Here is an 18402-nt window from a genome sequence, read left to right as displayed (position 1 = left end):
CGGTCTCCATCTTGGAATTGGGAGGAAGAGGGAGAGAGAGGCCGGGACGAGTCCGGGGCTGTGGTGCGGAGAGAGGCTGAGACTGAGAAGAGAGGGAGAGGGGGCGAGGGGACCGCCCATAGCCACAATCTTTCAGCTACCCTCAGGAGCGAGAAGGGGAGAGGGAGGAGGCCGGGGTGGGAGTGGGGACTGTCACCCTCGGACCCCGGCGTGAGAGGGACCGTGAGGCCGGACGTCCTCAGGGTGGGCCCCCTGTCGGTGGCCGAAGATCTGGGTTTCAGGCCCTTCCGTCCCGAATTTCCGGGCTTGACCCCTCGCTTCTCAAATATCCGGGTATCAGCCCCTCAGATTCCAGTTATCCCGGACTTGGGTCCCAACCTCTCTAAACCTGGGGCTCTGTTTCATAGGATTTCAAATACCTGGGGTTCATTCCCCTGCGTGCAGCAGTATCCGGGGTTCATTCCCCGCGCGTTCAAATATCAGATTCAGCCTCCGTTCAGATATCCGGGGTTCAGACCCCACAATCAGAAATCCGGGATTCAGCAACTGTCGCCCTCGAGGAGGAGGAGGACTGGACCGCGAGGTCAGATCGGGTTGTCACCCCCTCCCCTCCAGGGGAGGCTTCCCGGGCCCGCCCCTCAGGAAGGGCGAAAGCCGAGGAAGAGGTGGCAAGGGGAAAGGTCTCCTTGCCCCTCTCCCTGCTTGGCAGAACCGCTGGAGGACCCCAGGAAGAGGCGGAGGCGCTGGGGCATCATAGTGACCCCTACCAGGTGAGACACGGGGTGCAGGGGCGTGGGTCCCTGTGTCTAGCGTTGAGAAGAAAGGGTGCTCCTTTCTGAGAAGCTGGGCCTGGATAGGCCCTCTCCTCAGGTTGGGGAAGCCCAGCTGGGCCAGTGGTCAGCCTCTGGCTAGCCTTGCCTTCTGCTGCCACCCTCTTCCCCTTCCTCTTCCCTTCATTATGTCTGGTTGATGGGGGACCTCAGGTGACAGGGTCTCTGATGTCACGGAGGGTCACGCCCTAGGGTGCTTGAGCTAACTAGATGGTTTTGCACCCTTCTGGTCCTCTCTGTGTTCACTTGGCCCCTCACAGCTACCTCTTCTCCAGGATTATACCCCTTTTTCCTGACTGCTCTGGGGTGTTGATTCCCATGCCTCTGATCCCCATGGTGGGTCTGCTTATCTGTTTTTTAGGCATGGTCTGTTGGGTTTCTTGTCCACTCAAGGAAGTGTGTGTGTGCATTTGTGTTTGGGGGTGCCTGGCAATATTTTCTCCCAGCTATAGATGCCTTCCAGCGTCTTGCTGTGAGGGTATAAATAATCGTATACATTTGTCAAGCGATCTGTCATTTACAAAGTGCTTTACATCCATTCTCTCATATGACCTCTCCCTCCTCCCATTCCTCTTGGTGGGGGGGGGTTCTTTTATTTCCATCTTTCCATTTCACAGTTGAGAATATTGAGGCCCAGAGAGGTTGCCCAAGTCACACAGTGGCGGAAACAGGATTTGAACCCAGGTCCTCAATCAAGTCTTGCCCCTACTCCAGACCTGTCTCTTGCCATCTCTTTTCTTCTGTGCCTGGGCTTGGCCTGGAGTCCAGAGGAGAATGAGTTGGGGTGAGATTTAAGAATGGGAGGGACAAGAGCTTCCTTTTTAGGAGGTCTATCCTCAGAAGCTTTTGCTGATGGGAGGTTCTGCCTTCTGCCTCATGGATCTTTTTCTCTACTGTGACCTTCATCTTTACCCTGATCCCAGCCTTTGACCTGGGTTCCTGAGAGAGCTCTCTCTTCTGACAAATGATAGCCATAGTAGTGTCTCTTAACAGTTAAAGCCAGGCTCCTGGAGGGTGCGATGATCCCCAAAGTATTAAAGCCTTGTTGTGGTGACCCTGGAGGCAGGGAAGGAAAAATCCACATGCTGAGTGTCTGCATAGTGTTCCTAAATATGAGATCTCATTAAAAATCTCACAACAGCACATGCTGTAATTGATTTTACTGAAGAGAAGACCAAGTATAAGGAACTTAGTCAAAGCCCTGTTGCTGTACATAGCAGATGAAATGTACTGGTAGTGTAGCCTAGGGACAGACAAACTTGGGTTTCCTCATCTGCAGAATGGAGATAACATTGTTCATTTTAGAAGGTGGTTATGATTTAGCACAGACGTTGGTAATCGCTGAAATGTTCGTTGTTATTTGAGGAAGAGGCCCCGTGTGATGTTTTGCTGGCATCCTTTACATGTGACCTGGAGTCCTGTGTTGGCATTCTTGGCTGGGTGCTGGTAAAGAGGTCAGGAAGATTCCTTTGGCAAGTTGTGAGCACCTGCCTTTGTGTGTGGGTGTGTGGTGAGGGTGAGGAGTGCTTGGCAGGGTTGCTGGCAGGAGAATGGAGAAAGGGGCCTGCTTTAAGCAGCCTGGGAGCTGCTGAGGGCAATCAATCAATCTCCCAGGCTATTCTGAGCCCTCTGCACCCTGGGGGCCCACTGGAGAGTAGGGCTTGCTCCTTGCGCTCCAGCTTCTAGTTGGGCTGAGGAGACAAAATTAACAACACAACAGGAAACAATGCACGACAGAATATAATTACATGCTAAATTGTTAGGTGCTTTTAAGGAGCTAGAACTCTGCCCTGGGAGTCCAGGTTTGCTGAAGGCCCCTTTGTACCTAAATTTCAAGTGCTCAGCCAGAAGCCTGGCCTGGAATCCTCTTGGGGGTCTTGGCTCTGATGTCCTGCAGGAGTTTTCTTTGGGTGTTTGGCTGGGTGCTCTAGGAGCTCTCCCCAACGCCTGGAATGATCAGGGGAGGCTTCCTGCAGGAGGGGGCTGGGCTTGGAGTGAGTTGCTGAGAGAGTTATGAGCACTCAGGCCTGACTGGAGAGAAGATCCTGTTCTCCGACCTTGGAGAAGTTCTTTTTCCTTTCTATGCCTCAGTGACCTCATCTGCGAAATGGTGACCATGACCCTGCCCTGCTTGTTTCATAGGCTGTGCTGAAAGCACAGTGGTGGAGGACTAGCTTTGAGCAAGTCATTTAACCTTTTTGAGCCTGTTTCCTCATTTGCAAAATAAGGGTGATAGTAATACCTCATAAGGTTGTGGTGAGGATTGAATGAGAGATAATACATATAAGGTGCTCACTATACATGCTCAATAAATGTTATTTGTACACTGCAAATGTCCTGTACCTGTGTGTGATGCGTATGCAATTGGACTGGGCAAATAAGGCAGCCCAGGTCACAGAGAAGCCCCCAAAGCTGGACACCGTTTCTGTCCTTGTCCTTCCCATTCTAGATCTCCTCCCTGCCACAGTGTCCCTAACCCTTTTTGAGAGTGAGTCTTCTGGCCCCTCTGGGCCAGTACCCACTTCTAACAATGGCCGGATTTCCACTGCCTCCGGCCTGGCCATTTCCTGCTCTCTTTCATGGTGTGAGAAGTTGAGGGAGGAGGGGGCCTCAACGCCAAGGGGAACAGGAAGGTGCCTGGAAATGTTTGGGGTATGGGACTTGTGAGACAGGACATTTGGGGATCTCGGGTTCTGGCTGGGAGGCAGACTCTTTTGAGGGGAAAGTAGGGGTTGTGAGGAAATGGAACTTGTTGAGGGCTGAGGAGGGTAGTGAGGATGCTTAGCTTTCAGGCTTCCTAGCAGTTTTGGGGACTTGGGACCTGGCCCCCGTGGTCTGGTTGCCAGGCAACTTCATTTTTTTGGAGGTTTGATGTTGTTCCTAATTTCCCCTTGCTCTTCCTCAACGGTGCTTCTTCCCCCTCATCGGGAAACTAGGGGAGGAGAAGGCAGAAACTTGAGGGGCCCCTTCCTCTCTCTGAGGGCCCCATCCTTGCACTAAGGGTCCCATCTCTGTTCTCCAGGTCAGGCCCCACTCTCAGGGCCCCCAGGGGCCACCATGCCAGCTGGGGGCCGGGCCGGGAGCCTGAAGGACCCTGATGTGGCTGAGCTCTTCTTCAAGGATGACCCCGAAAAGCTCTTCTCTGACCTCCGCGAAATTGGCCATGGCAGCTTTGGAGCCGTGTACTTTGTGAGTTGCGGCTTGGGAGAGTGGGGATTGCATTCTTGCCCCTGTGGACCTCCAAAAAGCCCTCTACACTACTCTACCACACCAGTCTTTCCTGCCCTATCCTACTGGGCCAGCAAATCTTTTTACTGCTGCCCAGTTCTCACTGGGGGCCTTCACCACCTTCTGGTCTGGTTCTCTAGGCCCGGGATGTCCGGAATAGTGAGGTGGTGGCCATCAAGAAGATGTCCTACAGTGGGAAGCAGTCAAATGAGGTAGGTCAGGCATGACAAGACCGGGTGGGGGGTGGGGGACCCCAGTCTCAAGATACAGGCTAAGTAAGCCTCTCCTCCCCTGACCTCCTCCCAGAAGTGGCAGGACATCATCAAGGAGGTGCGGTTCCTACAGAAGCTCCGGCATCCCAATACCATTCAGTACCGGGGCTGTTACCTGAGGGAGCACACGGCTTGGGTGAGCTGGCCCCCTGACTCTGGCCTGATCTTTGTCCCTACTCAGGCCCATCCTTATCCTGGTCCAGTCTCTTAGGTGGGCCCTGGTCAGGGTGCCATTGTGGGAATCTTGGAAAGGAGGAAGTCTCTCCCAACCTCTTTAGTCTTCAGATAAACCCATGAGCAGCAGTGTCCATTCAGGAGGAGAGGCTGGTTTGAAGAGTGACATAGCACATGGGCTGGAGGAGATGGAGATTGAGTGGGGCTTTGAAGGGATTCAGATGAAAGTGGTGGTAACTTGGGCTCTTTCTAGGGAAGGCCCTGACTCCGGGGATTCTCCTACTACCCCCTTGTTTTCTCAGTTGTCCCTCCTCCCTGTCATCATCCCGGGGGCATTGCCTGAGTGGAGGATAGGCAAGGAAGCGCTCTGTTTTGGATTTCTGCCCAAGGGAGATGGGCCAGGGGTGGCCAGATCTGCTGATCTCTGACCCTTGACTCTTCCTTAGCTGGTGATGGAGTATTGCCTGGGCTCAGCTTCTGACCTTCTAGAAGGTGAGTGACTGTGGCCAACAAGTGGCAGAAGGGAAAAGAGCAGAGAAGCTGTAGGGGAAGGGTTAAGGGAAACTTGTTCCAGTCCCACCCTTGAGCTCCCTCAGTTTGATGTTTTTCCCTCACTCCCCAGTGCACAAGAAGCCCCTTCAGGAGGTGGAGATTGCGGCTGTGACTCACGGTGCCCTTCAGGGCCTGGCTTATCTGCACTCCCACAACATGATCCATAGGTACAAGCAGCACTGACGATGGCTGGGAGGGGGTACTCACTACACCACTCCTCATTCAGCTGGGCTACAGCTTTCTTGGAAACTGAAGCTAAAGGCCCTGCCCAGCCTTCCTGAGATGCATGTCTTATTCTTGTACTTTGCCTCTGGCAGGGATGTGAAAGCTGGAAACATCCTGCTGTCAGAGCCAGGCTTGGTAAAGCTGGGGGACTTTGGCTCTGCATCCATCATGGCACCTGCCAACTCCTTTGTGGGCACCCCATACTGGTGAGTGGGACTGATGCTGATTGGAGAGAGCTCCCAGGATATTGGGAGCAGGAGTTGGCAGGGTCTGGGCAAGTGATTAGCCTCTTTCTCTGACCATTCTCCCAGGATGGCTCCGGAAGTGATTCTGGCAATGGATGAGGGGCAGTACGATGGCAAGGTGGATGTCTGGTCCTTGGGGATAACCTGCATCGAGCTGGGTAAGGACATCCTCCTCTCTGCTCTCTCATTCTCTTTTCTCTCCATTCATTTCTCTCTCTTACTGTCCCCATCCCATTCTCTGAGGTCTCCAAGCTCCTGTCTATTTTGACTTTACCCTTGATCCCCAGTAGAGGCAGCTGTCAAATCCTGCCCATTCTTAGACCTCAAGATTTCATAGCATTCATCTCTTCTGTCCACGACTCTAGTTCTTACTCTTTTTTGAGTGTCCACTGTGTGCCATGCACTGTGCTAGTAGGTTCTGGAGGTATAGCAGTAAATGAGGTTTCTGCCCTCATAGAATTTACATTCAAGTTAGGAGAACAGGCATGTATTCTGTCAATGTGATAAAAGCTAAACGGAGATGTTATGGGAGCAGTACAATCATAAAACAAGGGACTTGACCTAGTTCAGGGCCTAAGGAGGTTCTCCTTGTAGCAGAGATACCTAAACAGAACCACATAAGTAATAGTTAGCTGTTGAAGACTATGGAAGAACATTCCAGACAGGTAAGAGCAGGCGTGGGGAGCTCAGACAAGCTTCAGTTGTTTGGGACTATTGCATGTAATGCAAAGAGCAGTGAGTGATAAGGCCAGAGAGTTAAGCTCAAATGAGTTCATGAGGCTTTGAAGCCATGTCAAGGTTCTCATCTCTGCCAGCCTGCCCTATTGAAATACCTATTCAGTGAGATAAAGTTTGTAAGGCCTCCCACACGATGCCAGGCACAAAATAGTTGCCCAAGAAAGAGATGGTGGTAGTTACTCTTATCACCAACTTTCTGCAGTGATCTTTCCTACCGCCAGTCTCTTCTTCCTTACAGTCTGTTATGTCAGAGATCTGCCCAAGCTCCGTGCTGTTGTTTCACTCCCCTCCTCAGAGCCATCAGTGGCTCACCATTGCCTACAAGACTTAAGCCATCCCCATCCTTCCTTACACCAAGCTAAAGGCTCTGCTTCCTAAAAGCAGGCTCTCCCCTTCATGAGCTCCACCCCTTTATGTGCCAGGAGCTTTTCCACTTGCTTACCTTGGTTTGTATTGTGTCCTCTGCCCAAGGTCAGAGATTTGGACATGTTCTTTCCCTCTATCTCCACATGTCTGCATTTACCATTTGAGGCACAGCTAGATGGGTAATGCAAATATGTGAAAGAATTCAGGTATGAGAAAAAGCTAGAGCTGTCCATTTTATTCTTAGTTTTTGGTAGAGACATAGATACAGAGAAATACTTCTCTACTGTTAAAAAAACATCAATCCTGATTATAAATGGCAGCTGATACTCAGTATCAGAGAAGCAATATAGAGATGATTGGCAAACTGGAGATTGCTGTTGCTTAGCTCCAGCCCATTGTTAAGCAGAAATGTAGGCTCTGGTTCACCAGTCTAATTTTTTAGGAGAAACTGGAAATTTAGATTATTATTATTTAATTATTATATCAGAATTTAATTTAAAAATCACTGTTTAGGCCAAAAACATAAAACATTTGTCTGGGCCACAAGAGGCATGCAACTTCAGATCTAAGGCCTAGCTTCAATATCCCTTTTTCCAGAAGACCGTCCCTGAACCCCCTGCAAATGTACCACCTTAAGGGCCCACCACACACCAAGCTTCCCAGCTGTTTCCCTGTCTCCCTCTTGTGCTAATTAACAGTTTGAACTTGATATTACTTGTTCAGTCCTATTTCATCTTCCCTGTTAGACTGGAAGTTCCTAGGGGACAGGGCCTGTCTCTTGTTTTTCTTTGTCTTCCCCATAACACTTAGCAAGTTTTTGCTTTCATTTGACACCTAATAAATATTAGTTGGGCCGATAACTGAATGTGCGTTCTTTTGTACTTTTGCATTGGTACAAAAGTACCTTTTGTACTTCCTTTGGTACTTTTGCATATGTTATTTTCTTTGATCCCTATTCCACTGTGTGCAAGGGAGAGCATGGGTGTTGCATTTTACAGAGGGAATTAATTGAGATTATGGGATTGCTCAGGATCATGCAGCAAGGAAATCAGGGAGCTGCATGTGAACCCAAGTCTTCTGATTTCCATTACAGTCTCCTCTGCCCACCTGCCACCTCTCACCTTCTTCCCCTTGACCTTTCTCTGTAGCGGAACGGAAACCACCGCTGTTTAACATGAATGCGATGAGTGCCTTATACCACATTGCACAGAATGAGTCCCCCGTGCTCCAGTCAGGACACTGGTGAGGACTGGGATTCCTGGGCTCAGGGGTTAGGACATAGGTTAAGGCTGCCTGGCTCATGCCCTCCCTACTCCCTCCTCTCCCTCCCGTGACTTCTAGGTCTGAGTACTTCCGGAATTTTGTTGACTCCTGTCTTCAGAAAATTCCTCAAGACAGACCAACCTCAGAGGTTCTGCTGAAGGTGAGGGCTCACCGGCCTAGCATTCTCTTAGAACTGTAGCTTGTTAGAGCCACAGAAACCCCTCCATGAAATTAGTGATTCCCAGTTCTTCCTCCACGAAGAATTTCATTTATGAATTCCTACCCCCATCCCCAGTGCCCAGTGGACTCTGTGTTTTGCAAGATTTTCTCTACCAGACTGCCTTTATTTATTAACTAATTATTTGTTTTCCCATCTTTTATCAATCAAAGATGTATATAATTGCCAGCCAGAACTTCTGGTCAGCGTGCAATAACCAGGGTTACCACACTGATCTGATGTAATTCAAGCCAAAAGCCTGTGTAGTCTTGTCATGGGTAAATGTATGATTTCCCTTAGGTGTCTTTTGAGTTATCAAAAGTAGAGGGGCTCCCATTCCCGTCACAGATCCATGGGGGCCTAAAGAGCCCTAGTTGGGAACTCACGTAGATTGTCTAATTTGACCTACGTGTCTTATAATTGTGGGATACCTTATGAGGCCCAAGAGAGGCCTCGTGAGATGTCTAGGGGCACGGAGCACTTGGATAGAGGACCTGGACTAGAATCCAGATCTCCTGATTCTCTTGCCTGTCAGCCATGCCTGGAGGAACAAGAGACTGTCTGGGAGTAGAGATTGGGTGGTGAAAATTAGTGTGGGAGGAGGGGGTGGGACAAAGCCAGCATCCTCTCATGGACGGCATGGGCCCCAGGGGAGTGCCTCAGGCCAGAGAGAATGCCAAGACCCATGGGATGCTGGGGAGTGCTTGGCAGCAGGCCTCTGTTCTCTTTCCCCAGCACCGCTTTGTGCTCCGGGAGCGGCCACCCACAGTCATCATGGACCTAATCCAGAGGACCAAGGATGCTGTGCGGGAGCTGGACAACCTGCAGTACCGCAAGATGAAGAAGATATTGTTCCAAGAAGCACCCAATGGCCCTGGCGCTGAGGCCCCAGAGGAGGAGGAGGTGACCCAGCTTACCCTGCCACCATTTTTTTCCACCATGTCATGCTTGACTCCTAGCAGCTGCTTGGTCCCCTTCCCCAACCCTCCCCACACCCTCTGTCTCCTTGTGCTGCCTCATGTACATACCCCATGTCCTTCCCCTTCCCTGCCCAACAGCCTACGCCCTGTCCACAGGAGGCGGAGCCCTACATGCACCGTGCTGGGACGCTGACCAGTCTAGAGAGTAGCCACTCAGTGCCCAGCATGTCCATCAGTGCCTCCAGCCAGAGCAGCTCAGTCAACAGCCTAGCAGATGCCTCAGACAATGAGGAGGAGGAGGAGGAAGAAGAAGAGGAGGAGGAGGAGGAGGAAGGCCCTGAAGCCCGGGAGATGGCCATGATGCAGGAGGGGGAGCACACAGTCACCTCCCATAGCTCCATCATCCACCGGCTGCCGGTATGCAGCTCACCCTGAGTAGGTCTAACAGCAGCAAAGCTGAGCCCCAGCTCCTGCTCAGGAATCTCCTGGGTTCCCTGCTCTCCCTCCCAAACATAACCGCTCTTTCTCCAAATCTGACTGGGTCTCCAGGGAACTCCCTTTGGGCCCAGTGGCCTCTGAACCTTGGGCATCCCTTCCACCTTCCCTTCCTTTAGGGCTCTGACAACCTGTATGATGACCCCTACCAGCCAGAGATGACCCCAAGCCCTCTCCAGCCACCTGCAGCCCCAGCTCCCACCTCTACCACCTCTTCTGCCCGCCGCCGGGCCTACTGCCGCAACCGGGACCACTTCGCCACCATCCGTACTGCCTCCCTGGTAAGTGCAGCCATCCTCCCTCAGCCCGGGTGCCCCAAACTCTCTTTCTAAGTCCAGAAATGATTTTCTCTCTGTGGCACATGATTAAGTCCAGATTCCACCCTCATTTTCTATTGCTATCTCTCACCTTCTCCTCATCTTGACCCTCCCCTATCCCTTCTCTCAGCAGACTGTTTTGGTCACATTGCCCAATGTGAGTGTCCCTAGCTTGGCAAATTCTTACTCCACTTTCGTGGCTGCGCTTAAATAGCATCTCCTGGGGTGCCTTCCCAGGCTCCTGGCCAGCCAGGTGCTTTATATCCTGGTCCTGTGGCGCTCCTGAATGGTATTTTGACAGAATTGCTTGATTCTGTGCCCCTGGAGGGCAAGGATGGTGTTCAGGTGTCTGCCTCATGCCAGTGATTGGCTCTCAGACCCACACACATACCTGTATTTAATCCTTGCAGCTCCTTTGGGAGGGAGAGAGTATGATCCCATTTGAGAGATGAGGCAGCTGTGACTCAGAGGGGCTGCTTCCCCAAGGCACTTGTTCATGCACCTTTAGTGGTTCTCAAATTCTGTAAGCAGGATCTTGGTCCTCTCTTAAAATCAAGTCGTGGCGGTGTTTTTCTCAGTTCGCAGGGAAAAGTGGGTAGATTTTTCATAAAACATAGTTTTTCATCCATACTTTTAATAAACCTTTAGGTTACATTCCTGCTTAGCTGCAAGCACCAACAATCACCTTAGAGGCCACTGGTTGTTCTAGTATGTTCTTATGGCCTCTGCTTATGGCTAGTTATTCTGCTAGGAAAATTCTTTAGATCCTATAATGCTTGGAGCTTTGTGGTACTGTGCAGAGAGGTCTGTGTCTTCCAGGGGCTTGGCTACTTGGACTAGTTTGGGGTCCACTGACAATGGGACCTGAGCTCAAACCTTAGATGAGGACATCCAGGCCCAGTGTTCTTGTTATTTAACATGCAATGGCTCAGATCTGGCTCTGTACCTGGCTGTGATGTGTCCTCAGTATTTGCTGAAGGGGAAGAAAGCCAACATTTATTGGTAGAGTGTTCTAGAAACTATTACATATGTACCAAACTTAATGTCCACAGCCCCCAAGAAGAAGTATTATTGCCCTATTTAACAGATGAGGGAACTGAGGGTTAGCGACGTTAACTTGCTTGAGGTCACGTGGTTAGTAAGTGGCAGAACTAGGATTTGGGCCCAGGTCTGTCTGATGCCTCTACTCTTTTGAACTAATCTGGATTGTTCCTACTTTTATGCCCGGCCTTGTGCGTGGCACCTTTTATCATCTCATTCAGTCGCACTACCTGTGAAGTAGATTATATCTCCATTATCCAGTTGAGGTGGCAGGCTCAGAGAGGTTAATTGTGAGGAAGGTACCAAATGAGAATTAAACCCATGAGTAAAACCCATGTTCTTCCCCCATAGAGCACAAAGACTATGTATGTTAATAAAATGGGGGCCAGGGCTAAGCCCCACTTCTCATCCTCTCTCCCACCCCAGGTCAGCCGTCAGATCCAGGAGCATGAGCAGGACTCAGCCCTGCGGGAGCAGCTGAGTGGCTATAAGCGGATGCGACGACAGCACCAGAAACAGCTGCTGGCCTTGGAGTCGAGGCTGAGGGGTGAACGTGAGGAGCATAGTGCACGGTTGCAGCGGGAGCTTGAGGCACAGCGGGCTGGCTTTGGGGCTGAGGCAGAAAAGCTGTCACGGCGGCACCAGGCCATAGGTGAGAAGGAGGCACGAGCTGCCCAGGCCGAGGAGCGTAAGTTCCAGCAGCACATCCTGGGGCAGCAGAAGAAGGAGCTGGCTGCCCTCCTGGAGGCACAGAAGCGAACCTACAAACTTCGGAAGGAGCAGCTAAAGGAGGTGGATGGGGCTGCAGCAGTGGGTGGGGCCACTGGTGGGCGCAGCAGGCCCTGACCTCCCTACTCTCCCCACTGCCCTTGCCCAGGAGCTCCAGGAGAACCCCAGCACACCCAAGCGGGAGAAGGCCGAGTGGCTTTTGCGGCAGAAGGAGCAGCTACAGCAGTGCCAGGCAGAGGAGGAGGCAGGGCTGCTGCGGCGGCAGCGCCAGTACTTTGAGCTACAGTGTCGCCAGTACAAGCGCAAGATGCTGCTGGCTCGTCACAGCCTGGACCAGGACCTGCTGCGAGAGGTAGGCCCCCCATCCCCCATTCTTGTCCCGAGTCCCAGGCACTCACCCTTTTCCATTTGCCTCACTTGTAGTCGTCTTTCCCCTCTGCCCTCGTTCGTGTTATGGCTCGACTTCTCTTCAACACCCTTCTTGCCTCTCATGCCCATCAGACTCGGCTACAGTTCCCTTAGGCTTCTGTTCCGAGGCCAGCCAGGAGCTTGGCTCCCTTAACACCCCTCATCTCCCCACCCTTAGCTCCCTCTGCCACAGGGTTCTGGGGCTCTCGCTTCCTTGACAGCAATAAGGCTTCCTGACTGGGCTCTGGGCCCTGCTTCCCTTCTGCCTCAGGACTTGAACAAGAAACAGACACAGAAGGACTTGGAGTGTGCACTGCTGCTGCGACAGCATGAGGCCACACGGGAGCTGGAGCTACGGCAGCTCCAGGCTGTACAGCGCACACGGGCTGAGCTCACCCGCCTGCAGCACCAGACGGAGCTGGGCAACCAGCTGGAGTACAACAAGCGGCGTGAACAAGAGTTGCGGCAGAAGCACGCGGCCCAGGTTCGCCAGCAGCCCAAGAGCCTCAAAGTACGTGCAGGCCAGCATCCCCCGGGCCTCCCGCTCCCCATTCCTGGGGCTCTGGGACCACCCAGCACAGGCACCCCTAGAGAAGAGCAGCCCTGCTCATCTGGCCAGGGGGCAGTCCTGGACCAAAGAATTCTGGGAGAGGAGGAGGAAGCAGTTCCTGAGAGAAGGATTCTGGGAAAGGAAGGGGCCACCTTGCTGCCAGAGGAGCAGAGGATACTGGGGGAAGAATCAGGAACCCCTAGTCCCAGTCCACAAAAGCATAGGAGTTTGGTTGATGAGGAAGTTTGGGGTCTACCTGAGGAGGAGATAGAGGAGCTTAGAGTCCCATCCCTGGCACCCCAGGAGAGGAGCATTGTGGGCCAAGAGGCGACCGAGGCATGGTGTTTGTGGGAGAAGGAGGATGGGAGCCTTCTGGATGTGGAATTTAAGCTTGGCTGGGTCCAGGGCCCGGCACTGACCCCAGTCCCTGAGGAGGAAGAGGAAGAAGAGGAGGGGGCTCCAATTAGGACCCCAAGGGATCCTGGAGATGGCTGTCCCTCACCAGACATCCCCCCTGAACCTCCTCCAACACATCTGAGGCCTGGCCCTGCTAGCCAGCTCCCTGGACTCTTGTCCCATGGCCTCCTGGCCGGCCTCTCCTTTGCAGTGGGGTCCTCGTCTGGCCTCCTGCCCCTACTACTTCTGCTGCTGCTCCCACTGCTGGCAGCCCAGGGTGGAGGTGGCCTGCAGGCAGCGCTGCTGGCCCTTGAGGTGGGGCTGGTGGGCCTGGGGGCCTCCTATCTACTTCTTTGTACAGCTCTGCACCTGCCCCCCAGTCTGTTCCTACTCCTGGCCCAGGGCACTGCACTGGGGGCTGTCCTGGGTCTGAGCTGGCGCCGAGGCCTTGTGGGCGTCCCTCTGGGCCTTGGGGCCGCCTGGCTTCTAGCCTGGCCAGGCTTGGCTCTACCTCTAGCAGCTATGGCAGCTGGGGGCAAATGGGTGCGGCAGCAGGGCCCTCTGATTCGCCGGGGCATCTCTCGACTCTGGTTGCGGGCTCTGCTGCGCCTTTCGCCCATGGCCTTCCGGGCCCTGCAGGGCTGTGGGGCTGTGGGGGACCGGGGCTTGTTTGCACTCTACCCCAAGACCAACAAGGATGGCTTCCGCAGCCGTCTGCCTGTTCCTGGGCCCCGGCAGAGTAATCCCCGCACTGTCCGACACCCGCTAGCCCTGTTGGCAAGGTTTTGGGCCCTGTGCAAGGGCTGGAACTGGCGCCTGGCACGGGCCAGCCAGGGTTTAGCCTCCCGCTTGCCCCCCTGGGCCATCCACACACTGGCCAGCTGGGGCCTGCTTCGGGGTGAACGGCCCAGCCGTATCCCTCGGCTGCTACCACGCAGCCAGCGCCGGCTAGGGCCCACTGCCTCCCGCCAGCCGCCACCAGGCATTCTGGCTGGGCGGAGATCCCGAACCCGCCAGTCCCGAGCCCTGCCTCCCTGGAGGTGACCAACTCTTGCTGTTCCCCAGCCCAAATCTAGAGCATTGAGCACTTTATCTCCCACTACTCAGTGAAGTTTCTCCAGTCCCAGTCCCCCCCCTTTCACCCCTCCTTCCTCAGTATGCTTCCCCACCTCACCTCCAGCCCTATGGACCTCTAGGCAGGCAGCCTCCTCCACCGTGGAGTCCGGAAGTTACACTTTGTGTCCTGACACTCCTCCCCCAACCTAAGTTATTGCTGTTCTCCCTGTGTGTGTGCTCATCCTCACCCTCATCGACTCAGGCCTGGGGCCACGGGTGGCAGTGGGTGGGAAGAGTCATGGTTTTTTTCTCTCTTTGATTTTGTTTTTCTGTCTCCCTTCCAACCTGTCCCCTTTCCCCCACCAAAAAAAAAGAAAAAGACAAACAAAAATAAAATATCTGAGCGGAACTGTACCTTTGGCCCAGGCTGCCTCTGTCTGCTTTGTCCTGCCGCCTAGCCTCCCCGGTATGCCCCCAGTCTGGACCCTTGGCCCCCAGTTCCATGACCTCTTCACCCCCATCTACGTTATCTCAACCCCTTTCACTCCTCAGCCTCATCCTCTCTGCCTTCATAGCTTCGTTGCACCATGACCACCGCCAGCTCAGGGTTCTGGGCCCCTGTTGAGCTTCCACAGAACTTTTTGGTCCCGCAGTTGCCCTGTTTGTGGATTCCTTCCAGAGACTCCTTAGGTTCTGGGTTCTTTTGTCATCATTCCCTGCCTTTTCTCCCAGCGCAATCCCTGTGTGGTTCCCTTCTGTCTGGGAGCTGAATTTCTCTCCTGGCATCAGGCATTACCCTAGAGGGCTGGGGGATGGGACTGCAAGTCCTCCACAGTAGGGGGTGGTGAGTTTGGGGGGCCAGGCAGAGAGTGTGGGGGCCGTGGAAATGGGACTGGTTATGGGCTTGGAGTGGGAGCTGAGTGCGTGAGGAGCCGGGCTGGAATGTGGAGATCTGGTCAGGGTGGCACCTGCTGGCCTGTTGAACTTGTCAGGCCCTGTCTGGCCACCTCCTTTGCCCCTTTCCCTTAATGTGGCCCAAGATGGGGCCACCCCTTCTTATCCATTTCTCAGCTCGGTGCTTATCCTCCTTCCCTCCCTCCCACTCTGAGGTGCTGAACCTGAGACTTCCTCTGTCTTTTCCTTAGCTGTGTTGTTCTCTTCCATGGGTGTGTTGTAACTTGGTTTTCTTACTCACTCTTGTGCACATTCTGTTTCTGTACACACGCTTCCTTCTCTAGGTCATATTTTCTCCCTCTTTGCATGGTCAAAACTTGTGTGTACTCAGTACTCTTTAAAGATTCTCAGTTCCCTGTCCATGAACTCTCCTGCTGTTTCTTGTGAGTTTTCCACCCAATTCTGTGAACATGCTCTTGGAACCTGTCTTGTTTTCCTTGCATCTCTTGCCTATCAAGAATCTTCCTGATCTCGCTCAACACCATCCCATCTCTCCATGTCTGTCTGTATACAGCTCCCCCCGCCCCCTCTGTCTAACATGTTTTCTGTTTCTCTCCCTCTCCCTGTCTCTGCTTCTGTCTCCTCTCCTCCTCTCTCTCATCTCCCCTGGTTGTTCCTCCTCCTCCTCCTCCACTTCCTCCTCCTCCTCTCCCCTGCCCCCATCTCCCCTCGGTCCGTCCACTGCATAGTCTAAGGAGCTGCAGATCAAGAAGCAGTTCCAGGAGACGTGTAAGATCCAGACTCGGCAGTACAAGGCTCTGCGGGCACACTTGCTGGAGACCACACCCAAAGCTCAGCACAAGAGCCTCCTTAAGCGGCTCAAGGAAGAACAGACCCGCAAGCTGGCAATCCTAGCCGAGCAGTATGACCAGTCCATCTCGGAGATGCTCAGCTCACAGGCGGTGAGGCCTGGGGTCCAGGGAGGGAGCATGGTGGAGGTTGCCTCTGTATTTCTGGCTTAGTTATGGGCAGTGGGAGTTGGGGGGTGTGGACGGAGATGGGGGTTTTTTGTTCTTGCGAAACTCAGATACTCTCCTGCTGTTAGTATTCTCTGCAATGGTTTTATTATCTCTCTTAAGTATTTTCTTAAGGTCTTGACAAAGCCTGCCTGCCTACTTTACCAAGAACCACCAAGGAAAGAGTGGCTATGATTTTTTCCTGGGCCTGAGTTAGTTTAATGTGTGAACAGGGAGCAAATCAAGATGATTGTGGCCCTCAGGCCTATTTACTCAGACTTCTGGAGGATTTTGAAGGTTGCTGTTCTAAAAATGATCACACATAACACTGGAATGGGCCACTTAAAATTTACACTTAGTGTAAAAAGTAAACGTGCCCCTGTTCATTGACATTCTCTTACTCAATTCCACCTCTCAGAGGTAACTGTTACTTTAGATTTTTTTCCTTGCATATTTGGAAAAGTATATAAAATTTTAAACAAAAATGGAATCATACATTACATTCTGTTCTCTTAACTTCTTTTCCCACCTAATATTTCTTGGACGTCTTTCCGTATCAGTGCGCATAGCTCATTTTTTTAAACAGCGTAGACTTGCCCATGGTATGGACATACCATAATTTATTTAACCCATCCCTTATTGGTGGACATTTAGGTTGTTTCCAGTATTTTGCTATTACAACGCTTCAGTGAACACCTTCGAGCACATGTGCAAGTATACCTGGGGGATAAATTCCTGGAAGTGTAATTGCTGTGTCACAGGGTATGACGACCTTTCATTTTGATAGACGTTGAGAGTGGCTGCTTCCTGAAACCTTAGGGCCCAGGCCTACCTGGGGCAGGGGAGGATTGTGGGGGTGAGGGAGGAGGCCCCTAAAACTAGTTCTTCCTATTCTCTAGCTGCGGCTTGATGAGACCCAGGAGGCAGAGTTCCAGGCCCTTCGGCAGCAGCTTCAACAGGAACTGGAGCTGCTCAATGCTTACCAGAGCAAGATCAAGATCCGCACAGAGAGTCAACACGAGAGAGAGCTACGGGAGCTGGAGCAGAGAGTAGCTCTGAGGCGGGCACTGCTGGAGCAGCGGGTGAGAGGGCTCAGCCTCTAGCACAGGGTAGGGAGGGGAGACTCCCCCCCACCCCACCCCAGACGCTCTAACTTCTGTTCTGGGTGCCCCAGGTGGAGGAGGAGCTGCTGGCCCTGCAGACAGGGCGCTCCGAGCGAATCCGGAGTTTGCTGGAGCGGCAGGCCCGTGAGATCGAGGCTTTCGATGCTGAGAGCATGAGGCTGGGCTTCTCCAGTATGGCTCTGGGGGGCATCCCAGCCGAGGCTGCTGCCCAGGGCTATCCCGCGCCACCCCCTGCCCCTGCCTGGCCCTCCCGTCCTGTTCCTCGTTCAGGGGCACACTGGAGCCACGGTCCTCCTCCACCAGGCATGCCCCCCCCAGCCTGGCGTCAGCCCTCCCTGCTGGCTCCCCCAGGTCCCCCAAACTGGCTGGGGCCCCCAGCACAGAGTGGGACACCCCGTGGTGGAGCCCTGCTGCTGCTAAGAAACAGCCCCCAGCCCTTGCGGCGTGCAGCCTCAGGGGGCAGTGGCAGTGACAGCGTGGGCCCACCTGCTGCTGCAGTGCCCGGGCCTCTGAGCCGCAGTACCAGTGTTGCTTCCCACATCCTCAATGGTTCCTCCCACTTCTATTCTTGAAGTGCAAGGTGGATGAGCAGATGAATGGGGCAGGGACAGGGGTGGGTGAAGCCTGATCCTGGAGCCTGTAAGCTTGAGGTCCACCCAAGGGTCGGGGATAGGATGTTGGCTCCAGCTCCCCTCAAACCTCCTCATCTCATGAGCTTCTTGGGCTGGCCGGTGGCCCAGGTCCAGCTTGGGCGTGGGTGCCTCATGGCTGACCAGGAGCCCCTGCTTCCCCACCATGGTGCCAGGGTCTCTCTCCATCACGGCCTCCGGAAAGGAGGGAGATGTGCGTGTCAAATATTCATCTAGTCCCCTGGGGGAGGGGAAGGGTGGGTCTAGATATATTATATTCAGAGAACTATACTACCCCCTGCAATGGGGCCATGGACTGGGGATGCCAGGCCCCCCAGACCTGGGTTGTGGCAGAGGTCTGGGGCCTGGGGTGGGGAGAAGGGGAGGAGAGGGCCTTCCTAGCAAAGAAGGATCAGGATGGGGTCTGGGGTCAGGATGCCTGGGTCTCTCCATTCCCCTGTTGCTGTATGACGTCCTGTGCCGTCTTGTCCTTTATCTTTTTTTGTTAATTGAGATCAGAGCTGGGGCAGGGAAACAAGGGAAGGACCTTGGAAAGGGCTGCTCCCAGGCCTGGGGGCAGTCATGGGAACCCCTCTCAGCTACGGGGCTGGCACAGAGCCCCACAGCAAGCTTTTAATAAACTGTTGGTTATTCTAACAGACCCCAGGTCTCCCCCTTTCTGTCTTAAGGCGTGTATTAAGGACTGTGGCAGGTGAT

At 53.4% G+C, this 18402-nt stretch overlaps 1 protein-coding gene across 6 annotated transcripts; it reads left to right on the top strand.

Moving 5' to 3' along the window:
• The first annotated feature begins 10 nt into the window (after positions 1-10).
• On the top strand, positions 11-18346 carry TAOK2 (TAO kinase 2). 6 transcript variants are annotated; one of them, XM_087417283.1, is made up of 20 exons: positions 18-770; positions 3853-4019; positions 4199-4270; positions 4365-4466; positions 4951-4996; positions 5127-5223; positions 5374-5487; positions 5593-5684; positions 7779-7872; positions 7972-8053; positions 8846-9013; positions 9169-9447; positions 9645-9806; positions 11310-11675; positions 11761-11964; positions 12292-12531; positions 15666-15878; positions 16587-16642; positions 16832-17014; positions 17107-17251. In XM_087417283.1, the coding sequence occupies exons 2-19, from the start codon at positions 3888-3890 to the stop codon at positions 16983-16985; spliced, it is 2673 nt and encodes an 890-aa protein (XP_087273409.1). In that variant the 5' UTR covers positions 18-770; positions 3853-3887; the 3' UTR covers positions 16986-17014; positions 17107-17251. The 6 variants fall into 6 exon arrangements, with proteins under 6 accessions (XP_014650062.2, XP_004439460.2, XP_014650063.1 ...); XM_014794577.2 differs by lacking the exon at positions 16587-16642 and having other exon boundaries at positions 17-770; positions 17107-18346; XM_004439405.2 differs by lacking the exon at positions 16587-16642 and having other exon boundaries at positions 9187-9447; positions 17107-18346.
• Positions 18347-18402: the final 56 nt, after the last annotated feature.

Source organism: Ceratotherium simum, chromosome 26 (assembly GCF_057802395.1).
Source record: "Ceratotherium simum simum isolate JZ-2026a chromosome 26, ASM5780239v1, whole genome shotgun sequence".
Classification (NCBI taxonomy): Eukaryota; Metazoa; Chordata; class Mammalia; order Perissodactyla; family Rhinocerotidae; genus Ceratotherium; species Ceratotherium simum.
This window is presented reverse-complemented; position numbering and strand designations above follow the sequence as displayed.